The sequence below is a fragment of the Callorhinchus milii genome, unplaced genomic scaffold (assembly GCF_018977255.1).
Source record: "Callorhinchus milii isolate IMCB2004 unplaced genomic scaffold, IMCB_Cmil_1.0 Scaffold23, whole genome shotgun sequence".
In the NCBI taxonomy this organism is placed as follows: domain Eukaryota; kingdom Metazoa; phylum Chordata; class Chondrichthyes; order Chimaeriformes; family Callorhinchidae; genus Callorhinchus; species Callorhinchus milii.
The window spans coordinates 2,369,217-2,382,142 of NW_024704764.1; the positions used below are offsets into that span (position 1 = coordinate 2,369,217).

The 12,926-nt window shown below is 45.5% G+C and overlaps 1 protein-coding gene across 1 annotated transcript; it reads left to right on the forward strand.

Moving 5' to 3' along the window:
- Window positions 1-1,067: 1,067 nt before the first annotated feature.
- On the forward strand, window positions 1,068-12,473 carry cisd3 (CDGSH iron sulfur domain 3; the record flags this gene model as incomplete). The annotated part of the gene is given in 3 exon segments (NM_001292204.1): window positions 1,068-1,197; window positions 7,692-7,823; window positions 10,650-12,473. Coding segments are annotated over 3 exon segments (369 nt in total). The 3' UTR covers window positions 10,839-12,473.
- Window positions 12,474-12,926: the final 453 nt, after the last annotated feature.

Sequence of the window (12,926 nt, forward strand, 5' to 3'; positions counted from 1 at the left end):
TTATATCATCATAATAATTTAACCACTCAATCCGCGACTGTGTGTGGGACACTGCTGTGTGCAATGGGCTGCAGCGTTTTGCCCGCAAAATATAATCAATTCACTTTACAGTATATTCTGTGAAGTGCTTTGAGACATCGAGAAGATATGATAAGGCGCTATATTCAATGCAAGGATTATTATTATATCGCTATTAGTGTCACAATATTATTACCCACTGGATCAGTGCGGGTGCATCTGTAAGATATAATAAAAATAATAATTCATATCAGAAGGACGTCTCAAAGCACTTGACAGTGCAGTGACTGTATTTTGCAGACCACAATGTCCCACTAAAGTGAAAGACTAATTTTATTTGAGGGAGAGAGGTGTGTGTGTGTGTGTACGTGGGGGGGTGGGGGGGAGATTGTTAGCCAGGAGAATTCTTTATGATTATATTCTATTATAAACCAAAAATAACAGATTTTTTAAAGAGGAAAACAAGGAAGAAAATTTGTAGGAAACGCAGTTTGTAGGTTATTTTACCAAGAGTGATGACAGACTGTGACAGACACAGTCAATTGTGACAGGTCAATTGTGATCAGTTAGGTGATGTCTCAGCGCTTAACAACCACTGATCGACAGCAAACTTTGACATTAAAGTTGACAAAGACGGATTAACCCTCAACTGGAGCCCGCATATTCAGGAACACACTTGGTTTCCTCACACTGAGGGATTTTTTTTAAAAAGAAAAAGCCTTCTGATCACTGTACAAAGTTATATATATATTTAGGCTGTTATATAAGGCTGAAATTGATAAAATAGTGGTGGGGTGGGGGGGGGGGGGGTGTAGGGAGAAGGGGGGGAGGAAGAGGGCGCAGGCAGGTCCAAAGGAATTGGATTAGAGCAAAAAATAAGAGATAAAAAGATTTTAGGCTGAGATACATTTACGGATCGGAAACTACAACAGCTCCCAGGTTTTTAGTGTTGAGTTCGTGACGTGAGGACAAGTCCCCTCTCCCCCCCCCACCACCACCACCACCGCAAAAAAAGGGGGCGGACATCAAGCTTGTTCTTCCGGCTGCAGTTACATTCTCAAGGACTCCAGAGTCGAGAAGGACAAAGTATATACAAGCTTGCGGGAGGCCTCATTAACCTAGGACTCTGAGATGAGTTTCATTCGGGGCACGAACCGCTTCCAGGTGTCCCTGCAGCAGGTATGTGATCTGACTCCACTTCAAATCTCTTCCTCTTTGTTATTTGAGGTTCTGCGCTAAACTCGGTTCCCAGGAGAGGACGAAACCTTTGACCAGTTGCCTTACTCCACACACACACACACACACACACCACACCACGAGCCTCTGTTTACTTAGCAGTGAGTAGTTATAATCCTCTTTTCAAAGACCAGGCACAGACACCATGTTCCGAATGGCCTCCTTCTGCGCTGTATAATTCTATGATTCTGTGAATCCCTTCAGTTATAATCGCTTAAAAATAACTGCTACTAATAATAGTAATAAAAATAATACTTTGGTCGCTCAGTCCACAACTCTTTGCGGGACGCTGATGTGCGCAATTGGCTGCCCCGTTTCGCCCACCAATATACCCAGTCGATTCACTTTACAGCGTATCCTGTGAAGCGCGTTGAGATGTCTCGAAGATGTGATGAGGCGTTATTTCGAATGCAAGGATCATTGAACTCCATACGCCCTTCAACAACAACGACAACATTGCATTTATATCGCGCCCTTCACGATCCTGGAGCGCTTTACGCCAGCGCTAGGCAGGCTCCACCAGCTCCCTCTAACCGGATGGATCAATTTCGTTCGACCCTCACATTTGTCTACAAATCCCTGGCACCTTCCTACCTTTCCGACCCGCTTACCGCCCAACCCCCAATACAGTTGTCTGGAAACTCTGGAATATTCCCCCTCAATCCCTCCACCTTGTCCCCTCCTTCCCCACATTCAGGTCTAATGTCTCACCATAAGGCGACACTTCCTCCCCCACCTCCAGTAGTGCATTGAAGTGTCCGCCTGGACTGAGCTCAATTTCAAGGATTAAATAACAGCACATTAACAATATTTAACTGCGCAATTTACTTTCAATGTTCCTGTGGGCGTGATTATTAATAAAATGGGCCCGACATGGAATATCTGGTAATTCATAAAACCTGGAGTTTGCTTTAACACTTCAAGGTATAGGGTGAAATCGTGATTTTTTCATAACAGCTTTGATTAGATCACACTGAAGCAGTTATGAAATCGTTTGAACTTTTCAATGCTAAATTTGCACAGCGCCAGAGAGAACAGTGCTACACAAGGGAAGGCAGAAGAGAAAAAGAGAAGGGAGTTTGTCTCTCTCTCGGTGGCCTGACCCACAGTCCCCCCAAATAATTGCATATCAAACGTATTATGTTCCAATAATATTTTAATAATTAATAATAAACTTTACAGTATATTCTGTGAAGTGCTTTGAGACATCTCGAAGATGTGATAAGGCGTTATATATGGAGTCCTGTAGCTCAGTGGTTGGAGGAGCCCTCCCCTCCCAAGCGAGAGACCTGGGTTCGATTCCCGGCTGGGCAAAACCTTGGGCAAGTTTCCTTGCTCCACACGCCTGATAATAATCCCTCAAGAAAAAAAATAATAATTTGTTCACTCAATCCACGACTCTTTGTGGGACGCTGCTGTGCGCAGGTGGCTGCCGCATTTTGCCCACAAATATACAGTCAATTTACTTTACAGTATGTTCTTTTGAGACACTTTGAGACACCTAGAAGATGTGAAAAGCGCTAAAGCAAATGCAAGGATTACTATTAATAACTTATTATTATGTCAAGTGGAAGGATTATTGTCAATAACAACCCATGCATTCAGTACAGGGCCTTATCACTATTACCATACCCGTTTTTTTTTACTCCACCCTTTGGAACTTCCACTTTCACAGTTAATTATTTCATGGCTGTTTTGCAGAACGTTGCTTTGCGCAACTTGAGACATAGGAATAGGGGTGGGCCAATTCCACTGGATCATGGCTGACCTCAATTCCATCTGCCTGCCATGAGTTGGTGCTATGTTCACCTGTAAAATACAGTCACTGCACTTTACAGTAAAGTCCTGTGAAGCTCTTTCAGAAGGCTCAACGATAAGGCACTGTATCAAATGCAAGGATTAATATATCTTGGAACATAATTTGTTTGATACGCAACCTCTGATTACATCATCGAAGGGGCAGTTTGGAGGAGGTACAGAGTGTTGTGTGTGTGAGCACGAGGCGAGGTCTGGATGATAATTATAATCTTTGCATTTAATATAGCGCCTTATCACGTCTTCAAGACGTCTCAAAGCGCTTCATACAATACCCTGTAAAGTGGATTGATTGTGTATTTGGGGGGTGAAACGGCAGCCAATTGCGCACAGCAGCGTCCCACAAACTGTCGTGGATTGAGTCATGAAATTTATTTATTTTATGGACGGATTATACTACCCCCCGGAAAGCGATCCGCCAGGTTTCTACTTACTGCTAAACAGAGGTGTGTGGAATAAGGAAGATGGCCGAAGGTTTCGCCCTGCCCGGGAAATAACCCCGTGTCAACTCGCTTGCGCACTAACCGCTGAGCTACAGGTCTCCACGTAGCGGTTAGATAAAATAAAGAAACTCCCTTCACTTCGCAAGTAGTGCTTCGGGATCTTTAATGTCCACCCGAACAGGCACAGACCTTGGCTTAACAGCTTACCTGAATGATATAACCGAACACTCACGTTCGGCACCTGTGCTCTCTGTTAGAACTGCTGAATAAAATGCCTTGCGAACGGCGATGGAATGCAGACCAGATAATGCAAACCAGATGCTGTCTCCTTGGCACAGTAAACATTAACAGTCATGTCTAGAAATCTCTCTCGCTCTCACTTGCTGTGTCTGTCTCTCTTTCTGTGTTTGTGTGTGTCTCGACCGTTTTGACCGGGTCTACAGTCACCTCCCCCCCCCCCCTCCCCCCCCCCCCCCCCCCGGCTCAGTGCCGTGCTCTGCCACTGTCAAGCGCTCTGGGACACTATCCTGCGTGAGGGCGCTATATAAAATCAAGTTGTTGTTATCCCTTTCTCTCTCTGACTCTCTCTATGTGCTTGTACCTCAAAATCTCTGTGTGTCTCATTTTGTGTGTGTGTCTCCGTCACACTGTGTGTTTCTCTGCCTCTCGTCTCTCTCTCTCTCTCTCTATAGATATATATATTATATATACACCTCTTCTGCCTCTGGGATTCTATCCTGCTTAAGGGACACTATATAATGGAAATTGTTGTCTCTTTCTATGTTCGAGTCTCTCTCTGTCTCTCTCTTTCTCTGTGTTTGTGTCTATCAGTCTCTTTCTGTGTGTGTGTGTGTGTGTGTGTCTGTCTGTCTGTCTGTCCGTCTGTCTGTCTGTCTGTGTGTGTGTGTCTCTCTTTCTCTGTGATTCTTGCTGTACCAATAAATTGGAAAAGAAACCGAGAGCCTGGACCCTCGAGCTGCCCAACATCCCTCACACTGACACCAAACTCCTGATGTTTGTGAAACTAAAACTTTGTCCTTTTTATAAAGTAAATCACCCCCCGAACAGTGTTTGCAGCGCTGAATAATGTGATTGTTATTCTGGCTGTTTTCGAGCCTGGATCCAGATTTAGGAAATCCTTGACTTAAGTAACAGCTTATATATCTTGGGATTTATTTTCAAATCCGCTCACCATTAAGAGAAGGTCCTTTATCCTTTCCCTGGCTATATAGCTACATCCAAAATTGTATCCCAAAATTCTGACAGCTATGAGACTGTTTTGTCTTAAAACTTAAGAGTCCTGTAGTGTATTGTTTAGAGCGCTCGCCTAGTAAGTGAGAGGACCTGGGTTCGATTCCCAGGCAGGATAAAACGTTAGGCAAGTTTCCTTACTCCACACCCCTCTGTTTACCTTGCGGTAACTAGGAACCTGGTCGTTACTCGATTGTCGGATCGCTTATCCGGGGGTAATAACCCCTTCAAAAAAATTATACATATAAATAATTTGGTCGCTCAATCCACGACTGTTTGTGGGGCACTGCTGTGCGCAATTGGTTGCCACGTTTCGTTTACACTCAGGCTTACAATAAAACATAATTTACATTTATGCAGTGCCTTTCAGGTCAAGAGGCTTAAAGAGATATTCCCTAGAAATTAAACTGGCTTCAGATTCAGACCAAACTGTCGACATTTCCCCAATTCTGCCCCATTTTCTGGCTGACACATTCTGCGCCGTAAATTTTCCAATAATAATAACCTTTACATTTGATACAGTGCCATATTGCATCGAAATGTCTTTCAGCTCTTCACAAGATTCACTGTAAAGTGCAGTGACTGTGTATTTTGTGGACAAACACAGCAGTCAATTTGTGCACAGCAATGAGGAGTGGCGGGGAGGGGAGTGGGGGAGTGATATTGTCGTTTCAAATGTAATTTGTATTGTATGGTATCTGTATCAGAAGCACGGATCATTATCAATGATACATTAGCAATACTGGATCGGGAGCTGTAATGGACTGAGAGAAACTAGTTCTGCAGGAGAGCTCCAGCATTGTGCCGTTTCTAGTTCAGTTAACACAGAGCCTTGTAACTTGTCTGCTGAGCTTTGCTGTTAATTCCCATGTTATTTGCTGCGGTAAATTAATTTTGGCCAAAGCAGGGATTTTAGTCATCCTGAATAAGGTCCAGAATAACATTTCAGAAGTGCTTCTTGAATTCACATTGGGTCAGGCGGGTAAAAGAGGGAAAGGGTGTAAACCAAAGTCGAGGGGATCTGCTCAGCTGCCTCTGCCCTTCCGTCTACCGCCCCTCCAACCGCCCCATCTCCCTGTCACACCCCAGCCCCCACCCATCCCTCTCTCCACACCTTCAAATCTGTCTCCCTCTCCTCTCTCACCACCATTATAACCCACATGAAACCGACCACCTGCTCCCTCGACCCCATTCCTACCCCTCTCCTTACCTCCAGCTCCACCTCCTTGCCCCTCTACTCACAGACACCATAAACCTCTCCCTGTCCACTGGGACCATTCCCACCCCTTTAAAAATGCCCGTCATCACTCGTAAGCTTAAAAAAACCTTCTCTGGACTCATCTCTGTTCTCAAATTACTGCCCCATCTCTATCCTCATCCACCGCCTCACCTCTCACCTCAACTTTCATGGTTCTGTCCTTGAATGGTTCAGATCCTACCACTCACACCGTCTCCACTTCATCTCCACAAACAGTTTCTTCTCCAGCCCCCGCACTGTCTCGTGCGGCGTTCCTCAGGGCTCTGAGCTTGGTCCCCTCCTCTTTAATATCTACATGTTCCCTTTTGATGACATCATCTGCAGACATGGGGTCAACTTCCACATGTATACCGATGGTACCCAACTCCATCTCTCTGCCTCCACCCTTGTCTCCAGGACCACTGCTGTCCTGACAGAATGTCTGTCAGACATCAAGTCCTGGATGAGAGCTAACTTTCTACAGTTGAATGTCAACAAGACCGAGGCTCTCCTGATCGGCTCCCGTCAGCGCCTCCACACCTCAGGCGATAACAGCATTATCATCCAAGGATGCTCACTCCACCTTACTAAGCCAGTCTGGAACCTTGGTGTCTTGTTTGACCCTCAACTATCCTTTCTACCCCACATCCATGCCATGACCTGCTTTGCCTTCCTCTACCTCCGTAACATCGCCCGGCTCCGCCACTGTCTCACACCGCAGGCCACCGAGACCCTCATACACGCATTCGTGGAGTCCTGTAGCTCAGTGGTTAAAGCACTCGCTTTGCAAGCGAGAGACCTGAGTTCAATTCCAGGCAGGGCGAAACCTTGGGCAAGTTTCCTTACTCCACACGCCTAATAATAATCCCTCCAAAACCAAAAACAATAATAAAAATTGGTCATTTTCAATCTACGACTGTTTGTGGGACATTGCTGTGCGCAATTGGCTGCCGCGTTCGCCCACAAATATACAGTCAATTCACTTTACAGTGTGTTCTGTGAAGCGCTTTGGGACATCCTCCCGACGTGAAAAGCGCTATATCAAATGCAAGGATTATTATTAAGGATTATTATTATTATTCATGACATCCAGGCTTCACTATGCAAACTATGCCTCCCTAACTCCTCCCTCCAAAGGCCTGCAGATCATCCAGAACTCTCCCCAACCTCTACGACTTCCTAACCGTCTACCAATCTGCCTGCACCCTCCACTAAGCGGGCTCCAGCCTGCTTTATGTCACCCATCTCACCTGCCCCACCATTGGCGGGCCTTCAGCCACTCTGCCCCCATCCTCTGGAACTCCATCCCGCAGTCCCTCTGCCTTGCCTTGTCCAGCACCTTGGGACGTCCTCCCGACGTGAAAGGTGCTATACGAATGTAATTTTGTTGGTGGTGGTGTTGTAAACTGAGATGGATTTACTTACGATCAAAGCCTTGAATGGTGCCACTGAATGTGGTGTAACCCTGCAATTTATTCTATATTATTACTTTGATCAGCTTCCCTGGTAATTTGCCAGTCATTTTTATTATTGTTGTTGTTATTATTGGTAATTTGCTAGTTATTATTGTTATTAATGTCAATATCAGTATTGTTAATGTTAATGATGTAGCAATGTCTCCAATGTGGGACCAACCATTAAGTTTAAACAAGGCTTTTCCCTTCTTTTCGCTCTCTTTGTTGCAAACGCAGGTGATCAGGAGCTGGTACAGCACGTCGGGTCTTCCAAATCACGGCGTCATTGCTGCCAAACAACCCTTTAAAGTTGAATTGGAAATGAATAAACCCTACACCTGGTGTGCATGTGGATACAGCCGTAAGCAGGTACAGCTGAGAACCATCGTGGCTTCTGCTTATTTTTCTTGGTCACCCAGTCTGACACACGCAGCAACCCATCACCGTCATCAGCCGGTTGTCTGACACACACGGAAACCCATCACCGTGATCAGCCGGGTGTCTAACACACGCGGAAACCCATCACCGTGACCAGCCGGGTGTCTGACACACACGGAAACCCATCACCGTGACCAGCCGGGTGTCTAACACACGCGGAAACCCATCACCGTGACCAGCCGGGTGTCTAACACACGCGGAAACCCATCACCGTGACCAGCCGGGTGTCTAACACACGCGGAAACCCATCACCGTGACCAGCCGGGTGTCTAACACACACGGAAACCCATCACCTTGCTTTAAGAGTATCCAAACAGACAGAGTTACACTTATGTATATCACCTACAAATGGACATTTCTCCGTGACTGGAATGGAATGTGAGCTCTTTCCCTAGTTATTAGGTGCAGAGAATTAAGGCTCGGGGGATCTATAGCGTCTGTATAACTACTGGAGTTTAAGCAGCTAAAACTGCACAGCTTGCCATTGAGAACGCTATCTGGCAAGCTTCTCACTGCCTGTCCCATGAGGGTCACTCTATTTGAGGCTCACCTCTCATACTCTCTATCTCTCTCTCTCTCTCTCTCTCTCTCTTTCTCTCTGAGTCTCTAACATTCTGTCCCTGTCTTTGAAAACCTCTATCTTTCTCTGACTTCCAAGCCCGCTTTAACATCGCCACAATTGGAGAATGTCTTATCGACTGCTGTAAAGGTCGAAATAAATAAAATAATACTTGCAGCCGAGCAAGTATCGCGCCTTTCAACGCAGCAGCAGCACATTGCTGCGGACAAATTGGCGGCCAAGTTGGCCTACAAGTTAGAAAGTGAAGCAGAGTGCTTTAGGACATCTTTCCAATGTGAAGGGTGCTGGATCAAAGGTAAAGATTATTATTATTAGGATATTTTATTGGGTTTTCTGTAGCAGGTGCTGTTGCTACAGGTTTAGCACATAATAACACACGATGTGGTGTCAGGCAGCCATGGCTCACGGAGTTTATTGTGGATCAGAGAAGCATTCAAAACTGAACGTCTTTCTCCCAAACCGTCACCAGACAAAGCAAAATAGATAACAAGATGTGGCTCACTTTTTCGACACGGTAAAAACAGACTGTGCTGTGGGAGGAAAGTCAATCCTCTCGATCACTGGGAGCAGGGATTTTTCCTCCTCGGCTCCTGTTAACCCCACCAGCAAAAGTGAACAACCCACCTCGTACAACCCCCGCCTTTCGTTTGTGTTCTTCGGTACTTTAGTGGAGTATTTTGGCAGCGCACGTGTTAAAATGAGCGAGCAGCATAGCCCTAGGGGGGTGTTCAAACACGAGTAGGGAGTGTTACCGTTTTCAATACAAGTCATGAAACTCATTGGGTTCTGGGATCTACTTCAGCTGCTGATACTACAGGAGAGCGTAGAAAGCCCCTCCCTTCCTCCCCCCACCCCACCCGCATACACACACACACAGGAAAGTGCGTGCGTGTATGTGGATGGTGAGTGAGGTCGGACTGAGCCTCGTCTGATGTTTAAAGAAGAATGGATGGTCTGGGACCTGGGAAATCCATCTCCTGGAAGATGATGGATAGAGCAAAAGGCTTTTTTATTCACAGCCTGGCTCAGTCCGTTGCTCTCTTACCTCTGCGTCATACGGTTGGTTCAGGCCTCCCCCCCCCATCCCACCACAGTATATTCTGTGAAGCTCTTTGAGATGTCTCGAAGACATGATAAGACGCCATATCAAATGCAAGGATAATTATTATCATAGCCAATGTTGTTGTGTTTCCCTTCCAGAAATATAACATAACATTTATGGGTTATGGAGGAGGGGGCAGATGAAATCGGCCCGCGGGCCACCAGTTGGACCACCCTGGTCTAGGCAGATGTTCCAGTAGAGTGCTGGGGGTCTATCCTGGCCGACAACAAATACCTAGATATAAACAGTCGTTCACTTTGTGGCTATTTGTGGGGTTGTTGCTGCGTGCAAATTGGCTCCTGATTTCGGCAACAAAATACACAGTCACTAAACCTTATAGTAAACCCTGTGAAGCGCTTTGAGACTTCCTGCCTATGTGAAAGGCGTCATATTAAATTTAAGGATTATTATTATAAGAAAAATTTATGGGATTAGTACCCACGGAAAGCGATCTGTCAATCGACTAACAACTGGGTCAACGTGTGAAGTAAGGAAACTTGCCTAAGGTTTTGGCCTGCCCAGGGATCGAACCCAGGCCCTCTCGCTTGCTTTAGTGTTCTAACCAATACATCACAGAGGTTGTTCAACAGGAACCCTCTGGTGTCTCGCCCAGTTGTCACCTCAGATTTAGTTACTCATAAATTCGTGACAGACACTCTCCTGACCTCAACCTATATTTAAAAGTCCCTGAACTATTAATAGGTCTGGGGTTTACTGACAGCTGTTTAAAGTTTTAATGACTAATTTTGATGTTCTGCAATGAGTCACACAGGATTTCAAAAAGCTGCTCACCAGCGTAGGACAATACTCTCTGAGGACACTCTTTGTGTAACGCAGTGCTGGGTGTTAAACTAAGGCCCCGTCGCCTGTTCCCATGGGAGTTTCACCTCTCTCCACCCACTCCCCCCCACATCCCCCACCCTGCGGTGTTCCTGGCCAATAATATTGGTCAATAATATTGATCTACATCATCGCTGGTAAACAATGATTTCCCTGTAAATGAGAGAGAGAGAGAGAGAAAATCCTTTGCGTCAAGTTTTCTTTATAACTGTTTGCCTTTCCTTTGTTTTTGTAGCCATTCTGCGATGGGACTCACAATTCTGTGCAAACAAAAATGAGCCCAATTAAGTTTAACGTGGAGATGACTGGATATACACTTCTCTGCGGTTGCAAACAGACAGCGAACTCTCCTTACTGTGATGGAACCCACAAGAAGAATTGGGTCCAACAGGCTTCTCTCTCTACGTGTCCATCAAGAAGCTAACGCTGGAGCATATCTACGGGAATGTCTTTCTTGCCACGTTCACAGTCTCGCAGCGCTCTTTAATTGAGATAGTGGGTTATGAAAATAGACTTTCTGGAAATCTCTGTTTAATTGTCTCATTTCAGTCGCTGAATTGAACCACAACATATTAATCAAAAACAACAACAAATTATATTTATAAAGCCTCTTTCACGTCAGAAGGACTTCCCAAGATGCTGGGCAGTCTTTACTCTGGAAGTATCTGCAAACCTCACGCACCGTATTTTATTTGTAAAATAGGAAATTTGAGAGAAGTGACAGGAAAGATTTTAAGCCACTTTCCTTTTTTTTAAAACGGAAACCTTCAAATGAAACCCAGGATTTTCCACCATTCGGCTCCATCTTAAATTTTAGGGCAAAATGTGACAATGTGTCTCAAGGCCGAGAATGGTTTGAATCTCAAGCAACACTGTGGTGATCTGCTACAACGACTTTCTTCTCATTCCACCCAGCAGCACACTCGGCCCATCGTGCCTGTTGCCAGCTCTTCAAAAGAGATACCCAATTAGTCTCACTCCTCCGCTCTTACCCCATAGCCCTGCAATTTTTTTTCCTTTTCGAGTCCCTATCCAATTCCCTTTTGAAAGCTGCCATCGAATCTGCTTCCACCACCTTTACAGGGAGGGCACTCCAGATCGTAACAAATTCGCTGAGTAAAACAGATTCTCCTCGTCTCCCCTCTGGTTCTTTAGCCAAGAAGTTTTGTAAGAAATAATTTATCAAAAGCAATGACAAAATACCTTTGCAACCTCCTTGGCCTTTACGAACCTGACCGTTACCCTCACTTGACCCACACTTGCCTCTTCCCCTACCCCCATTGCCATCACCATCACTGGGTGGGAGGGTGGCCTTTCAGTCACTTGCTGCTTGCTCTCTGGATCTCCATTCCGGATCGCTCTAACGTTCTCCCAACCCTCAAAATATGCCTCAAAATATACCTCTTTGACTATTGTTTTGGCCATCTTTCCCTGACCCCACACCCTCACCCTCAGCACTGGTGCTCAGACACAATTGTCGAGCACCTTGAGACCCCCTCCCAAGGTGACAGTACTGTAAATTGTATTGCCCCACAGACAACTCCACAGACATCGCATTCCTCAGAATTGGTGGTAAGGATTTGACAGAAATAAACTAATCCGATTTGGTTGAGTCGTATTGAAGCCAACTCAGTTACTAACCTGGTCACCACCAAACCATCCTTCCCCTCATCTCCTGGTTGTGATATTATGATGTGAGCTTTGGTCTTGAACTAAATCACAGGGAACCCTTGATGGCCATGGAATATAAGGAGATACAAACAGTCTTATTGAATGGCGCTCTCCTGGATCCATTTCCCGACAGTTGACGTATTGTGTGGGGGAAGGTGTAACGTTACAGTGAAGAAGGGTTAAATGTCATCTTCAGAACCAGGACTGGCGACATTTGGCACAGCCAGACCAGAGTCAGAGCAAGACTTGATACCACACAGGTATCTCTCACCACCTCAATACCCCATTTTCTCTCTGAGACGAACGTTTTAAGATTTTGACAAACCCTGTACGACTTCACTGTCTCAGAAAAAATTATGGTAGTATGTATTAAAAGTATCTTACCTCCTCTCCTGAGCAACTTCAAGATCCTTACCCCCTTAGGTATAAATCCCTTCACGCCCCAGCACTTCCCCATCTTTGTGACTTTCTTCTGACCCTACACTTCCATCACACCTCCGATCCACACTGTTTCAGGTGTGACCCATCCTCTCCATGCCACCATCTGTGGCCGAGCCTTCATCTACCTCACGCCTGACTGTATCCCTCCGTCTCACACACACAAACACACACACACACTTTAGAGTATGTGTGTGTGTGTGTGTGTGGAAGGGAGGGAGGGGGAGGAAGGTTATGTTGATTTGGCCCAATTGTCGCAATAAATCAACAAGAAAACATGAATTAGATCTTAATATTAGTTAAAGACTCAAGAGTCTGCTGGGTTTTTACTGACCCAAACATTGCCCCTGAATGTTGGATGTCACTGTGCCATCAATGGGATTGAGAACCAGAGTCCTGTCAA